The following is a 19,035-nucleotide window of genomic DNA, read 5'->3' as shown; positions in this document are numbered from 1 at the left end:
CCTGGACTAGCAGCAATCACTCAGTGAAGTTTAAATTCAGAGCAGGAAACACACAGTCTGATTGCATATTATACTATTAATAAGGGCTGTTTTGTTCTTTATTATAAATAACCAAAATGAAATGCAACGCTAGTACTTGGAACACCTGAACTGGTGTCATAATAGGACCACCTCAGTCTTGTAACACCCACCCACAATGTTGCAAGGGAAAAAACTCTTTACAGTATCAATGCTTACTAATACTGTTTGCAGCCTTCTCCAGCTTTTTCAGGAGTTGCATAAATAAACCATAAGGTATACTGCCCCCTTCCTTTCATGTAATTAACTGCAGCCACAACCATGAGCCATGATTACAATTCATGAATACACAGTAATCTGAAATGAAATGTAACAGTTTTCATCATTTTTAAATTCCTTTATTTTCAATTAAAGTGACAAATGTCCCACAGACTGATTATTCAATCACAATAATGATTTTTTTTTCCTCATAAGTTAAAAACAAAGCAGAAAGGGCAGGTAAACATGATTGCAAAAAAGGCCGGTTTCAGGACTGTGATAAATCATCAAGTAAAAAGTGAAAGCACTTTCCAGAAAGACATCATTTCACTCAATCACCCACCCTTTGGCACTCCCACACAGAGCTAGTCCACCGCCCTCACAGCCCCCGTCAGCAGGCCCCGTCGTTCTTCCCTCTCTGAGCAGAGATCAGAGGGCCATTAGCAAGAGCTTCCCGTTCAAAAGGTTTCACCTGCGCTAAAACAGCACTAACAGCAGGGTCTATCAAGGACGTGCAACACAGAAGCCCTTCCTCAGGCCAGGAGATGGACAGAGGCACAAAACCAGATAACCAGGGAATAAACATGACATGAGCATTTTTTTGTGACAGTTGAGGAAGTTTCCAAATGAAACAGATGAGCGAGTTGGGCCAGGCACAGTGAACTCTGGTCACAAACTCTTGCAATGAAAAAGAAAAAAAAAAAAAAAAAGATTCTTTAACAGTGAGCTGCCCTTGACGTTATGTCCCTGGTTCCACAGTTTTGCTCGGGTTTTCTGGTCTCTAACACTCCTCTTTCAACACATCACAAATCTTTTATTCCAATGTCTAATCTGACTGCAATGCCAAGCTGTGGTCTGAAATGCACTCAAGCTATTTGTTTTAGTAATCTTACTTTGTATGACAGGTTCAGAAAGGAATACTAGCTTTTTAAAATCAAACTCCTTAAGAGCACAAGGCAAACCAAGGCAATTATTTCATTGCTGTGACTACTGTATGCTAAAGAAACTCCACCCATCTTCCTTGTGGTGTCATTTTCATTATGGGTACCTTGAGTGAGCCATATAGTATCCCTCTGCTGGGCCATCCATGAGGACTGCCCAAAAACTACAATGCTGACATGGTGAAAAAAGGGAAATAATTTTCAGAGGAATGTAAATTGCAAGTGCTATCAATTTTCACTGAGAATTCCTAGCCTAAAACATGCAAAGGCTTCATATCTCCATCGGGTTCTTTCTTTAGGTATGAGCTTGTTTCAGACAATTTGATTTCAGACACAACAGATTCTGCCTGGGGGTCGCCCTTCAGTTTATAAAATGTGTGGATCTGAGGAAGAATTGGTCTTATTTAACTACAATAAAAAAATCCTAAAACCCCATTCAGTACTGCTTTCTTAGGTGTGGGTATATTTAAAAGTTCCCATGGTCCCGTGACTATTTCTCAGTATAGCTGGTCCGTATTCCATAGTTTCATGTCTTTTACAATGACACCAATCGAATGTAAAAGCCTTTTTTGAGTTACTATTGGTCCCCCTTGTAGCTAGATGTAGTCCTAGTCGGGGCTGGGGGTGCAGCCTGGCTCTGATATGCTGATCCAGTGAGTAGGCGGAGCTAGTGCCTAGATGAGCTCCACGTAATTGGCCGGGAACATCCCAAAGCGGCCATCTGGGCCGTAACCTCGCCACCAGCCCTCGTCAATCATCTCAATGCCCGTGATGATCTCGTCAGGGTCAAAGGAGATCTCTGTATCGTCAGCTGTGGAAGAAAACGACAGCAGACAACCTCAACATCACGTTCTCAAGTAGAACAATTAATACCAACAACACCACCCTTTTGAACCTTTTCTTGCCAGTTACTGCGGCTAAGAGAGATTCGGCCTCACCATGCCTCACCCAGGTGGGTGCTACACAGAGATTGCCCCCCTCTTACTGGAAGAAACATACTTACTGATCCCTGAAAGGGACAGACAGCGCAATATACATGATATGGATTCATTAATTGGCATTTTGCAGGACATATTGGGCATGAGAGAAATCCTAACTCAAATACAACCTTTCCACCATCGTCTTTACTCCGACTTCACTATACATGGCCACATTCATGCGTGCAAATGTCCTAATCCATTTTACAATCAACATCGTTTTGGACATTGCACAGTCTCTATTGTAGGGGTTTTCAAGGTTTGTGGAGAGGAGACACACTCACCGGCCTGGTAGTCGTACAGAGCCCTGGCACAGATGCCGCGGTCGGCATTGTCCTCCGCAGCATATTCGTACGTGTTCTGCTCCTCCACCTGGCGGAAGGTAAAAAAAAAAAAGCAAAACACCTGGATCAGAGAGGCCCTCACTGCCCCAGCTCACCTCCTGCTGCCCCTGGCCTCTCTACTATTGAGCCACGTCAGCATTTCATACCTGCAGGCGCATTCCACACAAGCCTGCACCTTTTACATGTTTGTGCCAGTCGATCTGAACCGACACCTCCCAACCTTTGACTCAGAACATGTCTAATGAGTCCAGACAAAGAGATCCAGCACTACAATACACAGGATTTCTCCACTGGCAAAAGCAGGGGTCCACTTAAGGGAAGGGCTGACTTTCATGAGAATTTCAGGCTTGAATGGCAACACCATCCCCTGACAGTAACATCATGACATCTGGAATACTGCAACATTTGTCTTTCAGACTTCCCATTACAGAACTGGAAAGAGATTTCTCCTAATCTGGAGACTTGTAAAACTGCCAAAGGTCATTCAGAAGTCAGTTTGAAGAAAAAAAGAAAAAAATGCATACCCCAGTCAAGACATATGGATGTTCAGTATTTTTGAGGAACACCATAGGTATGAGGTGGGCCATCTTGCTAGGACAACTGGTAGCTGACCTACCATTGACTTTCGAATTTTATAATCTGGATTTTGTAGAATAACAACCAGCCAAATCTCCCCAAGAGAACAGGTTCATTTTCCTCCTCTACTGGCCGCTATGCCCCTGATCACACACACACACACACACACACACACAACGCAAAGTAACCCAGCCACTTCCCCATTCGCCACCATTTTCATCTCGCTCCCTCAGTAACAACAGCACCATGCCAGTTAGCACTTCTTCCATTTTCATATTGTGATTAACATATGGCATCAGGCAATTTTCATAAGCCAATTCCTTAATAATATCAAATTAAGCCATAGCCATATCTTGTCAGTGTCACTGAATTAGTCTGACACTCTTCTGTAAAATACGACATAATATCATACAAACTGCACGCACAAGTCAGTTAACAGTCAGGCACTGCACCATACACTGAACATTTAATTAATGCATAACCATCTGGACAGCAGCCTTTACCCAGGGGAATATGCTGTGCTTAGTTTTACACCACACATCATGCTGCGTATACATATAGCGTACTTCACCATCAGTTCAACCCTGAACCACAGCACAAGAAAAATTGTGAGTGCGTTTGTGTGTTTGGAATACTGGCTCCAAGATGAGTCAAGCTGCATGTCTGGAGGGATCTGAGTCTACCTGGGGGGGTTCCTCGTAAAGGCTGTCCGCTTCTGGAACAGCTTCGTAGAGCTCCTCCGCCGGGGCTTCAGCCTCGTGGGAGTTGTACTGCTCCTCTGCGACCGGCTGCACATCTGTGAGGAAAGACCAGTCACTCTTGCTGGCACAGCCTAACACTGTCCACCAGATGGCGCCAGTAGCAGCAGCAGCACCACCAAAACCCACTGCACCTATGGACTATGACTATGACTGAGGGTGATGTGTGTGGTGGACTGGACACACTTATATGAGTGGAGGACGCCGAGTGTCAAACTTGCAGTGTGTGTGTAGATGTGGGGTGTGGCTGAAGGGATGAAGCCCACCTTCGTACTCCTCCTCGGGGGCTGCTGCCTCCTGCTCCTCGTACTCAGACCTGGACTGCTCTTCAACACTGGGTTCTGATCGTCACACACGTACACACAAACACACACATGCTGACACACTGCATGCAACACAAACAAGGGAACAACCCTGACACAGCCTGGATTCAATGTGGACAACGTGCCATGCCACAAGCCCAGCAGCAGTGGCTTGGTGGGAGAAAGGACTGTATTTGCCAATTCCCAACACACTCATACACTCCCATTACTGCTTCTCTACCATAGACCTTTATATCTGAAAATATGTGCTGTATCAAGCAAAACTGGATTGGCTGATTATGGAACTGCCTCATTTCTGAAAGTTCAGGCCCTTTACCTTAGATGACTACGGTCCATGTTTAGCTCTCAGGGTCGATGATCGTTTTGGATGGATTGATTACCACAGTGCAGATGAAGTAACTAAAGAAAGCTTGGCCACAGAGCAGGACACCCTAAGACTTAAGGCTTCATGAGTTAGCAAAGCTGAGGGTAGAGGTAAGGGCGATGGTGGAAAAGGCGACCAGCAGCAGTCAGAGAGAAATCTGTCATGATTCAATTAGAGGGAAATAAATTCCAGTGTAGGTGGTTGTATGAATTCAACTGGCTACATCTAAGCTCCAAGTCATACTTATGACAGACACAGCTTTACACGAAGCAGTCATGTACAGTTAACTCCGAGTCAAATTTGTAACATATTTTGTGTGAATTGGACACTTTCTAAAATATATAACACGGCTGATGATTCCAACATCGATTTTTCCAGCAAGTCAGTTGTAAATGAAGGGAATAGATACGGCCCCTAAGAGATGCATCACGTCAAATGGAGGAGGTCGGAATCTAGCGTTACATGCATGTATACTGGGCTGAATGCGCTCATGATGACCTCCCCTTTTACACTGGTTCAGCACCAGACATTTCCAGCAACATACAAGCCGAGGATCCAATAGTGCATGGAGGACAGCCATGCGTCTGAGTCAACATCCTTCATGCTCTGTCCTTGGCAGTGGTTCACTGTCACTGTCACAAAGCAGCTGTACTGTGAAATTGCTGAAAGTGTCACTTGTACTTTGTGCCTATGATTTCTGGTCATGTGGTTTAGATCCCAAATCTGAATGAATATAACCACATATACGTATTTATAACATTTATAAAGGATAAAGCTGTCAAAGATATTGTGAAAATTTAAAAAAAAAGCAAAAAAATCCAAACCTAAGCATGAAATGTGGGCAGGAAAAAATAAAAACAAATCTCATAGCAAGTAGGCATTAAAACTACAATGTAAGCTTTTGCCCAGATTTTAGTTTGATTTGCTTGCATGACCTACGAGTCCTGGACAGTTTCTTTCACTACTAAGTGGCAGTCAGTAGAAGGCATGTTATACTATTAATAAAGGCCACAGTACTACCGTAGTACCACAGTCAGCCACCATGGACAACGGTATTGATAAGGCACTTTCTCTTTTGACAGGTGACCGTCTTGAATCCCTGTCTGAAATGAAAGGACCCCTCTTTCTGCTGACAACCTCATGTACAACACAGAGGCCTTCCCTCTCCCAAAGTCAATAATCCTACAATCCTACAAACTTTGCCATACAGATCCATCCACAAGGTGACCAGCACCATAACAAGGACAATTTCTGGCTTAATACTCAAAGGGAGCATTTCAAAGTGGTGGACTGATGTTTTGTACAGCATGTTATGTCTTTATGGATTACAAGCTTAAAGCTGCAACAAATGTGTGTTTTCCATGAACAAGCTTGCCAATCTGGCAGATTAAGTCCTTCAGTGACAGGATTTTCATGGAAAACAGTGATAAAATCAAAACTTGAGGTGGTCCTGCTGCCATTAAAAAAAACCCACAGAGCATTAAACTGTAACCACCATGAACAATCTGACATTGTCTCAAAATGTTAGAGACATGTAATGTTTGAGGAGAATATGTCTTGAATAGCCCTGGGAAATTTATTGATGAAGAGTCTTAACTGTTAGCTTTTACCACGTTAAAGATGTTGGGGGGTGGGGGTCAGATAACATGTACCTTGCAAGGCTATCTATAGTTTCAAAACAATGTAACAATCATACAGAAATTACACTAGACAGATAACCTTTTTAGAAACCTCTGAATACAAGTCTTCTTGCAATAAGGGTACATATTCCTGTGACTTTTTCCCCAGCGCCTACATCTTGTCTGTGACATTTATCAAAAATTCACTGCTAACACCATAAGCTAAATTTTCATATTAAACAGACTTAATCTCTTCTCAGCATGTAGGTGAAAGGGACTAATGTTTAAATTGACATAAAATGAGTTGGTTGAAAAAGCCCAAGATACATGATCTGTGTGAATGTGTGTGTGTGTGTGTGTGTGTGAACGCGAGTGTGTGCGTGCATGTGTGTGTGTGTGTGTACTCTGAGTAGGAAGAGGAGGGGCATGTGGGGTGTGCTCACACCTGTGGCGCAGACAGGGGAGGCGGGCGCAGCGGGCACAGGTGAGGCCTGGCGCACAGGTGAGGCCTGGCGCAGGGGAGAGGCCTGGCGCAGGGGAGAGGCCTGGCGCACGGGCGAGGCCTGGCGCACGGGCGAGGCCTGGCGCACGGGAGAGCTGGGCGGCTCCGGCTCGCAGGGCTGCTTGGACAGAAAGGGGCTTTGCAATCGCCCTGAGACAGACAGAGAGACAGACACGCACGCACACGCACACACGCACACACAGACACAGAATGAGAGAGACAAGAGCAGCCAGGGTGACCAAGAGGTTACTCACGAGAGCAGAGACAGAGCACACCAGAGGAAGACAGTATGGCAACACAGCGGCAATGAGACAGACGAGTCAAGGAGACTCCCTCTTCCCCATGGGCCAGCGGCGTCTGACAATGATTAGTGCTAGAGAAGGCATGGGCAGGAAAGGCAGGAATGTCCACTCGCATGTTGCAGCATGTTTCTGCCAACTAGAGGTGGATACAAATGGAGCTGAGCTGCTTTCAGAGAGCCACAGACAATACTGAGGCAACAGCTAAAAGGGAAAGAGATTTTCTACGAGTACCCATCTGGCTTTTTTCAGCGCAAAAAAAAAAAAACAAGAATCACCGTTGTCTCTTTAAATGGTAACCGCTAAAGAAACTGAACCAGGTATATGACACAAGCCACCAACGCTAAGCACCATTCTTATTCAAACGGAGAATAAAGTAAACCTAAAGTAAGGAAAACCTATCACTTCATCCGAGGCGTATCATTTCTATACAAACTACCTCCATCTACACGTCTTGTCAACATCCTTTGCATTCTTTGGGAAGACTGGACAAATGATGAGGACATTAAAGAACAGTATGTTATGACCTCCCTCAGCCTGGAGCACTTACCGAGTTCTCCCACATTTGAAAGAGAGGTGTGGAAATGAGGCTGGGACTCACCTGGCTGGGGGCTGGCAGGGGCGTCTCTGCCTTCGGGAGCCACGCCCCTCTCTCTCTGCTTGAACATTTCCCTGGGGTTCACAGAGCGCTGGGAGATGACAGAGGCCGCCTCCTGATAAACACAGAGGGTCAGTCCATGCACATAGGCAGCACATATCTACCAGCACTGTCCAGGGAGAGAAACCTGCAGTGGGCCTGGGTTAACAGGTTTAACCGGTCTGCATAGAGGATACCAGTGGGAAGACCTGGGCAACACTAGAAGAAGGGAGAGGAGAAGAACACTAGAGGAGTAGAGGAGATAGACCAGTCCTAGCTGCTACAAAGTGGAGAGAGCAGGCATTACTGCTATGGAGAGAAGGCAGAAATTGTAGCTGCTACAAAGAAGCAACGAAGCATGAAGGGTTTGGCAGATCTGTTCAGAAGTCAGCCTCGTCTACAGCGATCCTGTCCACAGACGTGATGTCCATAACCCAAACTACAGCCCCAACTCCAACCCCAAACCCAACCAAAACCAAAATTGGTAGAGTAGCCAGAAGGACAGGACATGCAGACAGGATCTTTGGCTTAGTTTTTTTTTGGAAGCATCTGCCTCTGGCTTCAGCACCTAATGAGAGGAAAAAGGAGACAGCAAGTCTAGCTGCTACAGAGGGCAGAGACCGGGGATATTCACCACAGAAAGAGGAGGAGCGAGAGTAGTCCTAGCTGCTGAAAAGAGAGGAGAGAACAGGCTTAGCCACCGTACACAGACAAGAAGAGGGCAGCTCCACCCACTGCAGAGAGCAGACAGGAGAGATCAGGTCTAGACACCCTTCTGAGAAAGCGGGAAGAGTGAGGCTGTCACAGAGAGATGGCGTGAGCGGACTCACGTGGGCTTTCTCCACAGATTCACCGCGCTTGAACCCTTTCTTCTGCTCCGACTGGAACTCTTTTTCCTGCTCCTCCTGTGAAAAGCACCAGACGCGTTCACCCTCCATCCGTCGATGAAACCAAACACAAGCGGAAGACACAAGCAGCGGGCACCACACACTGCTCCCACTTACTGAAAATGTTCATTTGTTTGTGTGTATACCCCAATTTTTCAGTTAGCTTTAAAATAAGAAGCGTGGCAGTACCTCATCCACATGAGCTGGATTTGTACCCGGAAATTCAACACTGCTGTTTGCTTTTTACACAGTGCTGGACAGATAAACAGGTAAGGCACTGATGCCCTTTGTGCCACACACACAGGGCCTACGGTAAGTGGATACACTATAAAAGCTCTAATCTGTTTTTACTTGAATCACAAGCTCTTCCTGAGAGGATGATGCGATTAGTGCATTTAAAAGCTCTACAGGTAGACAAGGTCAACTCACCCACTGGTGCCTCTCCTGTTCTCTGCTCTCTGTCTCCTGCTGCTGCTGGTACTTCCTGCAAAATAAAGTCCCCATTGCAAAAGTGAGTCAGTCTGCCTCCAGCTCTGGCCCTGGCATCTGCGGTACCGACACCCTCAGCTGCTCTATCAGCACGCAGTCTGGATTCACTCATCTGTTGCCAGCTCATTTCACTCAAAACCCTCCGTATTATCAACCAATTACTGCTTTTCCAAAAACAAGTGATTATCAGCCACCCCTCACTAACTCCCTATACGCTCTGACCCTGTAAGCAGGACCTAAAATGATACCAACAGACCAGTCTATCATTATGTAATGGATGCAGATGTTTGAGGGGAAACTCTGCCAGACCAGGTCACTGTTCGCTGCCACCCGTCTCCGCTAGGGGCCTGGTGACTCACTTCTGCTGGTCTATCTGATTTGCTCTCTCCTTGTCCCTCTTCTCCCTCAGCGCCGCCTCCTTGGCCTCCCGGTCCTTCCGCTCCCTTTCCAGCTGCTGCCTCTCCTCCTCCGCCTTCCGCCGCTCCTCCTGTCGACGCTTCTCCTCATCTTTCTGAGGGAGGGAGAGAGGGAGAAGGAGAGAGGGAGGAGGTGAGGGAGAGGAGGAGAAAAGGAAAGACAAGGGAGGGAGGTAGAGGGGGAATGAGAGAGCATGAGAGGAAGCGAGAGAGAGAGGGAGGATGAAGGACAGAGAGACGATATGGGGGAGAGAAAGACAGAGAAGGTAGGGGGAAAGAAAGTGGGAGAGAGAAAGAGAAGGTAAGGAAGACAGCAGGAGAGAGGGGGAGATAGAGAAAATGACAGAGGGAGAGCAGGAGTGACAGAGAGCGACAAGCAGATGGGAAGGAGGGCAAACATAGCCCATTGTTGCCTCACACTCAAGACCTCAGACAATACACTCACTGGCTCACCTCAGCCTGCGCCCAGAAATTGTCCTTATTGGTCCTTTTGATTTCAGACATGGCGTTGGTCTTCTGATAGACAGAGCCCTATGAAAACAAACGTGAGACTCAAGTTCACTTGAATGGTAAAATGAAAGCTGTTGCCCATGACACAGTTTATGCTCTGTCAAATACAGGCACCCTCTCCCTCTATCAAATCCTTCACATTCCAGGCCAGCTCTTTGTTTTTTGTTAATAAGGGAGACACATCAACTACTGTGAAAAACATCACAGTAGCTGATGTGTAAGCAAGGATAAGCAGTATGACTTATTTAAAGTATCCATTTCATGAACAGTTCAACTTCACAAACAAAACCATGTCTGTTCACTAAAGAGGATGGCACTGCCACTCCCCCATGTTTCTTGTTCTCTCACACACACCCCCCCACACACACACACACACACAAAAACCTCCAACGACACTGCCTTTCCCAAACACTGACACAGCAGTGTAGCCCATTGTTCCCTGTAAACAGCTCCCAGTCTGGCTTGGGCCCTGGCCCTGCTGGCAGGCAGCTACCCCTGCCCCAGCCAGTCATCACGGGACATTCCAGCAAAGCCACTGGATTACTGCGATCCAGTCCCAGTGAAGCGCTGACTGCCCCGCAACCCAACATCAACAGGCAGGGAGGAGACAAACCGTCAAGCCCATTAGAACTTCCACTTCCTTCTAAAAAAATGTCTCCATTTTTTGTCATGTGTTGCCAGCCAATGTGTGTGATGATTCATTTTGGTCTTAATATGTGGTGATGATAAGTGTGTTGAACTGCGCTGAAACACCCAAATGACAGTCTTCAGTGAGTAGCCCTGCCTTCAGCTGCAGTTCTAAAACAAACCAGTCTCTTCCCTCTGTGTAAAAGCAGTTTATCATGGTCATGTTGTTTATTTTCACTGTGCCAAACTAACCTCTTTAGGGACACTAAAGAGCCATGCTAGAAGAGTCACCCCCTTACAGAAATATAACGCCTGTGGCCTCTCAGAGTCAAGAATGTTCAACAAGCAAGAAAGGATCTTTTATCATAATACACAGGAGAACAGAACATCAGGTTCAAAGCCTAAGATAGAAACAGCAGAGTCACTCTTTCAACGTCTGTGTATTTTAACACTGTCTAAAAGCATGTAAACAGGAGTGCGTACCACGGGTCCCTGGGGGCCGGTGTCTCTGAAGCGGTTGGACTCTTTGTGGAAGCTGTAGTTGGCTCCCGAGGCCTTGGCCACTTTCTGCATGATGGCCTCGGGCTCCACGTCCTCCTCCGCACGGGCGTTGATGGTCACGTGGGCTCCCTGTTAATGACATGCCAACGGGCCAAAAATAAACAGATGCTCCCAAAGGAACACCATTCCTCACAACAGGAAATACAAAATGAATCTCGGAAAATATGTGACCAAATCAGTAGCCAAGCATGTTACTGTAGAGGTTAACATATGACAAAACACTAATGTGAGATGTACAGGTGTGAAGGAGCGGAGGCACAGCACTGTATGTGGGGCACACTCTTACAGCTTGGGCCCGAGAGGGAGACGAAACAACTCAGAGGTGGAAGGACCAGGTAAAGGATTTCACCTCGAGCCCTGAGATCTTACATTTCCTCTTCCCCTTTGTGCATGAAGATACAGTATAAGATGCTGCCACTCTGGTATGAGGCATTCAACTGCCTCCTAATGACTTTGGCAGTTGCACATGCAGTCTTATTCCATGTAAGGGTGCTTTATACTGTCTGCAGCTTTCCTGCAATTGTCTCTGGTTTCATATCCTGTAGTAAGCTGTGTGACACACACACACACACACACACACACACAGTAGCTGCGGTTCTTCAGATACATAACCGCCTGTGAGGAAGGAAATAAACATCTGAGTGGGTCAGGGGGCACATCTGAAGGTGACAAAGGCTTTACAGACACTGCATCTGCTCCAGGATCAGAATTACTGTGGCTTCTTCTTAGGCCAAGAGTATCACCCTTTCCAATGTGGGAGAAACTATTTACATCACAACTACACTTCAGAGGCAAACCAACGCTTGAGCAAAAACTGATGATGCAAGTCTGGTAATGATGTATGCCCACATACTCCTGCACTTTTCAATATTTTTTCCTCTCAGGTGTCTGTATGTGTTGTTGTTTTCTCCCATGTCTGTATTTTTGAAGTAAATGATGGTTACTAAGCTGTGGAACATATTTCCTCTTAGAGGGACAGAAAGAGGAAATCTGAATCAAAGGGGAGCAAGGCTGGGACTGTAAGTGCTCCACTCACCTTAAGAAAATTGGCCATGGAGCTGACGTGATTGGCACACAGCCCTTTCCTGGCATCTTTCACCCCTTCACCAGTCTGAGAGAGACACACAAATAGCATTAAATCACCTTAAATTCAACTGTAAAAAAAAAAAAAAAAAAAGCTATCAAAGGCAGGAGATGACATCACATTTCAGGAGAGGATTTCCACCACTTGAGTGTGTCAGAGAGTCCGTGTATGGGACAGCATACGCTACTGTAGCACTCACCCAGTTAATGAGGACGTATTTCGGCAGGCCAGAGTTGGGGTCCTTCACACGACAAAAAGCGTACATCACCTTCCCACTGTTGAGCTCCTCCACCAGCTCCTCCAGCCCGCCATCTGAAACACGTTATACCAGACATCAATGCACACACGCACGCATGCGCGCGTGCACACACACACACACACACACACAATATCACGGTGTAGATAAAACTCACACAACACAGATAACACACACATAGTCACACAGACAAAGCAAACACACCCCAAGACAGACATGCACAGTCACTTAACATTATTTCACCAAAAACACTTGGAAAAAGCAGACCACATAAAGCAACACAAACACAGTATAGACATTACTGGCAACACACCGTCTCAAAAATAAACTTCAACAGCATCCAAATCTGTCTGTATTAAGTCAGGCCCACTCTCCCCTCACTGATAACACATTGGAGCTGACTGAGCTATACTCACCTCCCTTCTCAGCCAGTCGAATATCATTGGTGTTCCCTTCATAGGTGAACAAAGCCCTGGAGAGACATTATGCAAGACTGAGAGGACAAGCAGACAAATGGCATTCCATACAGACAGCAAACCGTCATCAGGAACTGTAACACTCAGAGGAAAACCTAAAATCTGATTTTATTTCAGGATTGAATAACAGGAGATTTTAATGACTGGAACTTTAATTTTTGCATCAAGGGAACATTTTGGAACAGGCAGGAATGTATCTGTGGGATCACTGGACATGACAATCAGGCACATGATCAAGGAAATGTTGGGTGGATGTGGCCTTGCTAATTTAGGATGTTCAAACACCAAGGAACGGTGGGCATACGAAGAGATGGCAATGCAGGGCAAAGAAAGGGCGAGCAGCTGTTAGGCCCTGTCAATCTCATCATGCACTGAAACATCCTCTAGTCAACCCCTGACCTCACCGTTGTGCTAAAACTGAATACGCTCAGCAAGCTGATGCTGCGGTGGAGTGGGAGAGCAAAGGAAACCACATTGTGCTAAACGTTACTCAGACGTCCAGCACCCACCGTGCATTACATACAGCGGCATGCAATCAAAGCCAGCGCAGTCCAGCGTGCAAAGTGCAGGGGCTATTAATATCATTAAACCTAGAAATGGGAACGCAGTGAGGTCTGAACACACAGCTTGAAACATTGTCTCCGCATTAAACACTTCCGGTAGAGCCAACCACCTACTTTACATCGAGTCGCCCGCTTAAAATAACACTTCAACCTCTTATTTGCGTGCTAGGGCAAACTGTATTTGAGCTCACCACAGTGTTTCACTATCTCTCCACTCTATACTGCACTTCCTCCCTCTTCAGTTTGGCTGACCTCAGTCTGTCGGTGTTGAGCATCTACTTGTTGACTTAAAATTCCATGGACGCCTCTTCTTAGTTTGCATATAAAAGCAACCCTACTCCGCAATCAGCTGAACAGTGGGTTTTTTCCTTTCCATTTTCTATCGATGTTTCCACTGACCCACCTCAGCAGTGTGTCGTTAAAAGCCGGGGTGAGCTGTAGGTTTTTCCACAGCAAATTAACCCTAATTGACAACATGCTGACTAACTGCAGATTTTACAGTACAAACACTGCATTAATGCATACAATCAGTTAAACTAGCCATCACTGGTTCAGCCCTCTTGCCCAGCTGCTATTACTCACGCCAAAATGGTATCCAGGGCTCCAAAAAACAACAGTCTCATCCCTAGACTAATACAGGAAAAGTGCTAGCTTTCATGACAAGTATAGGAGCGATTCATGACGAGTGATATGCCATTTTCATCATTATCGTGTTGCCCTACAAATATTAAACCAATGAAAATGTTCTTGTCACCATAAGGCATCTAGAACATTATCATTTGACTGTTGTTGTAAAAGCTTGCTGTTTTCCAATGACAGTCTATGGATGAGACTACTTCTTTGGCTCAAGACATCATACTAGAGTAGCCATAGTCTAAGAGCAACACTACTGGTCTAGTCAACTGTACACACCATTGGTTCACCCTGAGTCCACCAGAACCAGGCATCTGTATCCTGAATAAAAAGTGTTTTCCAGTGCTTATTCCGAGTTGAGCAAAATGATCTTGATCGGTGATGTGGTAGTTCGTGCTAGAAAATACACATTTAGCACCAGTGCTGCATGCCAGAACAGCATACTCAACGCATATTTGTTGTCTCTCCAAAAGAGGAATTAAAACAGCACAAACATAAGGACTTCTTGTTCTATCAACAGCTATCAAGCAAACGTATGCATATAAGCAAGCTACTTTTGCAGCAAGCAAGCCTATTACAGGTGAGTGTGTGTATCCAGTGCCAGAGGAGTTTAACTCTAAAGACGTTCCAGGTCAGCTGAACCTGAGCAGCAGTTGAGACTCCATCAGTTGAAATATAAGCCAGCATATTGGGTTACATCTGAACAACATGTGTACAGCAGAGGCAAGTCAGTCAAAACAAGGCTAATTCTTGTTGCCTTTTGGCCACTGCTAACAGGTAGATTTGAAAAATTACATTGCTGGACTACTGAAGATGACGATGTATGAAGAGCTAGCCACCAATGGACACCATATTTATTATAGCTAGCAAGAGAAATGAATTACTAATGTAGGGCCATGTGTATAGCTGACATCAATACTTATGACATGACACTGTAACAATATAATGTAAAGCCACATTAGTCGAAAACTACTACCAGTGCTTTCAGGAAGCTAGCCAACACTTCTCACAAAATAACAGAACATAAGGAACAAACTCGCAAAAAATCTATTTTAAAAAGCAAAGCACAGAAACTCAGCCTTGCACCACAAGCTGCTCAAAAGAGTCTCTGAGCAGCACCCACACACCTTCACTTGATGTGCCTCTGATTAAACAGGCGTGGTCCATCAACCAATGGCTAGCTTCACATGCATATCAGCTGATTACAAACAGGCAAACAATTAAAAACTATCATCTTTGGATGCAATTGGTGAAATGTGATCTGCTATTGGTAGGTTTGAAGTGGATCTGAATGTTTAACATTTTAACGATTAACACAAACTAACAATTAACATGCATTGAGTTTCGAGGGACAGGTGAAGGCTCTCCTTCACAAGTACTATACCTTAAACATCCAGAACTACTCCTTCTGGCCTCCGGAACACTGTTATCAACAAGTTATATCAATGTACAGCAGCAATCTACCACATGACAATGTGATATTCAAGCCCTATAAGAGCAGGTTCTCCAATCCCTGCACAAAGGAAAACTAGACAAAGCAGTGCAGAACAATGCACTGTAATTAAGATGTGAATCATAAACCAGCCCAGAGCACAAAAGTTGCTGAAGAGGTTGTAGTCAATGCAACTGGGCTGTGCTTGCTCTTTAAGATCTGTCTGTACTTCGGTGAAAGTCTGTAAGCTTCCTCTTTACAACACAGCCCTGTGTGTGAAAGCTTAGTCTCTCTTTCAGTTAGAGGAAGTATGGTCTCTAAGGAAAAAAAAACCTGAAGTTGCCTCGCTTAATTTGCCACGTTGGATACAAGAAGGCTACGTAGCTTAGATCAGTTCACCTATTTTGTAATAATTTTGTACAGGCTCCAGGTGTAGCAAATGCTTTCCTAAATTGCATCATCTCTGTCAGTTCAACCAGATTTCTTCTTGATCATGGCAAAGATAGACAAGACAATTAGGCCCATTTTGTGTTTCCCCACATTTCACAGATGCTGCTGAAATGGTTTTACACTATATCTTTCTGTGTGTAGTCTGTACGTGTGCACACGTCTGTGTGTGCATACTATGGAAACATTTAACTGAACTGTAGCAGTGTACTTCAGTAGCAAACCTCCTGATGCAGAACTGAGGTTAATTAATATAGGTCACCGTTAAGCACTGCCATCAACAGGTTTCATTGGGAATTCAATTTATTGCTCCAGCAATGTGCAAACTGTCTATCTGAAAGGTGTCACTTGCTCTCCATATTCCGCTCTGTGCCCATACCACACAGTTCTTTGCATGTGCTGCACACCTGAACAGGACAACATACATTTTAAAGTGTAAACAGCCTGGTTTATAATTAGGCCTCACACTTACAGTGAAGATCTAAACAGACAGCCATAATCTTTTCAGTAAGGGGAACGTTCACTTTATCGTCTGCATGTTTTTCTCTGACTCACTCCATTCCTGCCCCTGTCATTGCCCATGACTCAGCACCAAGACCAATTACTATAAATGCTGTGTAAATAAAGTCTCTGTTATTTCGCGTCAAGCAATGCATTTTGGACACATTTCAAACCCGAAATGGTGGAGCTGCATAGTTCTTGGCCAACTTGTGAACCTAACATACCGATAGTGTGGCAGGAAAACATCTGTAACATCACCAAGCACAGAAGCGAAGGCTACAACATAGCAGCTAGTGTACTTTACACCATGCAGCATAAATACCGGAAGGATGCAACGGTATTAATTTAGGTGCAGGTCGCCTTGTTAAGAGTGACAGACCTACAACAGAATGATTCGTACCACTGTAACTGCTTTGATGTATTGGTGAAATCGCTGTAAGACATGAACACGTGAAAAGCTTCTCCAGGAAATCCTTGCCATACAGGCATGAGCTGAATGTACACCTTCGTTTAAGTCTCCAATAAATGGCATTCACAACATTTGTTCTGTACGGTTTCGTTGATGTTCCCCATTATGTTTAACTGTTGTTGATATGGTTAACTCTATATAAATTTATTTTGTCCTAAGCATATATCCTGAAGTGACACTTGCTGTGCAACTGTTTTACTTGCATCTGAAGAAATTCTGGTGAAATTCTTCAAGATGTGATATTCAAGAAGCGTGACAGCTACACGCATCAAGCGTGAGAATTTGAGCGACATTTTGGTGTCTATAGGTTTCCAGTACACCTAGCCATCACAGTGTTCCGAGTCTCATTGTTCTCTTTCACCTATAGGGAGTGGCCAAAAACCAACAAACACTCGTCAGATTGCGAGCCGAGATTACGCTAAATAATGAGACAGCAGTGGCTTTTTACTAAGTACATGTTAACTAACAGGGAGTAGGCAGGGGACTTGGACATCCAAACAGTGTGGAGTTGGAAATCCAAACTGTAGCTAATATTAAACACCGAGGAGCTGGTAACAAGCCACCCAACCAGGAAGGAAGTGAGCTGTAGATAGAAAGCCAAGCAAAAGTCAAACATTCCAGAGTACCCGCAAAAAGAAGGCTGTGCCTGGGGTAACGACGTTAGCTCTTCGGCTAGCTAGCCAGCTAAACGTGGAAATGGACAGCAAATTATCTAGTTAGAAATACCTATATGTTCGCTACGCCCCCTTTTTAGCATAGGCATGCAAAATAGGGGGTAAGTCAGTTAGCACGCGAGCTAGCTGTGCCAGAGAATGAACAAAATTATCTAGCAAGCAAAAGAATTTTTTATTTTTACCAACCAGGAAATCAGTGTGGCCCACTAGCAAGCTGTTGGTGCAAATGCACTTAGCTAAGTATGTGATACTAAGAACTGAAGACGATATTGGTAACTAGCTGGCTATCTAGCAGAGCACACCCCCATTGTCCCTTACCAGTTGGTATTGGATTTCTCGTCTACGACCTCCTTGTAGGCAGCAGTCAGAGCTGGGCCGTTTTTGCTCAGGTTCACAGACATGGTTCCACCGCCGATAGCCGCTGTTTCGTCTCTGAGCTCCCGTGCGACCCCACTGAACAGGAGGCGGCTCAATGAAGGCTGCTACCCGCAGATCGAGATCTCAGCTATGCATACACAGGAAGCGAGCCTCGCCACACCACGTACTCCCCACTCTCCCTCCTATGAGAACTACGAGAGGCAATATTGCATCGGATAGATGCCCTCTGCCGGGTGGAGGGAAAAATCGTTCGCCCTGTTCTGAACTGTCTGTTCCAAAATGTCCATGGATTGGACTTTTTTTTTAGACGACGTGTTCTTTAAGTTGAATGTATTTAGCATTAACCTTGTGTCTTTTCAAAAGCGAGCTAAGACTAAATAGGCTAGTTCGCATCATATGCTGCGAAAAAAAACGTGACTCCGTTTAAAACCTCCTCCTGTACATTTTTTCTTTTTTGCTTTGCACGTAGTATGCGAATCCGATGTTGTACATTAATATGATGTGACTGCCATTTTGTCCACGTAAACAAATAAAATTCATTATTACATAGTTCAATAATTGAATGGATTCTCAACTCCCATTTTACTCCCGTGGTCTCCCTCTACTGGCAATAGCGAGGATCCGTTAAAAATGCTAGTGTGCGCTTACAGGGTAGCGGATGGAACGGAATGAGACATGCTTATATGTGGGATGTCTTCTTGATAAAGGCATTCGCACTGTGCTCCTTTGCTTTATAAGGTTTATTTATAGATGATAGCCTTTTTTAAATGATTAAAGTTAAAAGTGACGCACAAGATTGTTCCATCCTTGGGATTGCTCCGTAGAGTTTAACATCTGGGGAAAAACATACCTGTGACTTTCCAAAACAATTAAATATATTGCACAACTTGATTTTAATTCAAAAGAGGAACATGGTTAAAACAAACTTAAGAAAACATTTACATGTTGCCAATGGTAGCCTGTTTGATTTTGACATTTCTCTTAAAATTGTTTTACTCAAAATCTCACCTGATGAG

At 44.9% G+C, this 19,035-nt stretch overlaps 1 protein-coding gene across 5 annotated transcripts; it reads right to left on the bottom strand.

Moving 5' to 3' along the window:
- Window positions 1-901: 901 nt before the first annotated feature.
- On the bottom strand, window positions 902-18,195 carry dbnlb (drebrin-like b). Of its 5 annotated transcripts, XM_036526620.1 has the most exons (15): window positions 17,960-18,195; window positions 12,863-12,918; window positions 12,390-12,502; window positions 12,143-12,217; window positions 11,029-11,175; window positions 9,862-9,939; window positions 9,352-9,503; window positions 8,933-8,987; window positions 8,447-8,521; window positions 7,581-7,692; window positions 6,624-6,830; window positions 4,139-4,213; window positions 3,798-3,910; window positions 2,479-2,566; window positions 902-2,028 (listed from the first exon to the last, which is right to left on the bottom strand). In XM_036526620.1, the coding sequence occupies exons 1-15, from the start codon at window positions 18,040-18,042 to the stop codon at window positions 1,892-1,894; spliced, it is 1,566 nt and encodes a 521-aa protein (XP_036382513.1). In that variant the 5' UTR covers window positions 18,043-18,195; the 3' UTR covers window positions 902-1,891. The 5 variants fall into 5 exon arrangements, with proteins under 5 accessions (XP_036382513.1, XP_036382514.1, XP_036382516.1 ...); XM_036526621.1 differs by lacking the exon at window positions 4,139-4,213; XM_036526623.1 differs by lacking the exon at window positions 6,624-6,830.
- Window positions 18,196-19,035: the final 840 nt, after the last annotated feature.

This window comes from Megalops cyprinoides, chromosome 4 (assembly GCF_013368585.1).
Source record: "Megalops cyprinoides isolate fMegCyp1 chromosome 4, fMegCyp1.pri, whole genome shotgun sequence".
Classification (NCBI taxonomy): Eukaryota; Metazoa; Chordata; class Actinopteri; order Elopiformes; family Megalopidae; genus Megalops; species Megalops cyprinoides.
Note: the sequence above shows the minus strand (reverse complement) of the source record. Positions and strands in the feature narration are given on the sequence as shown.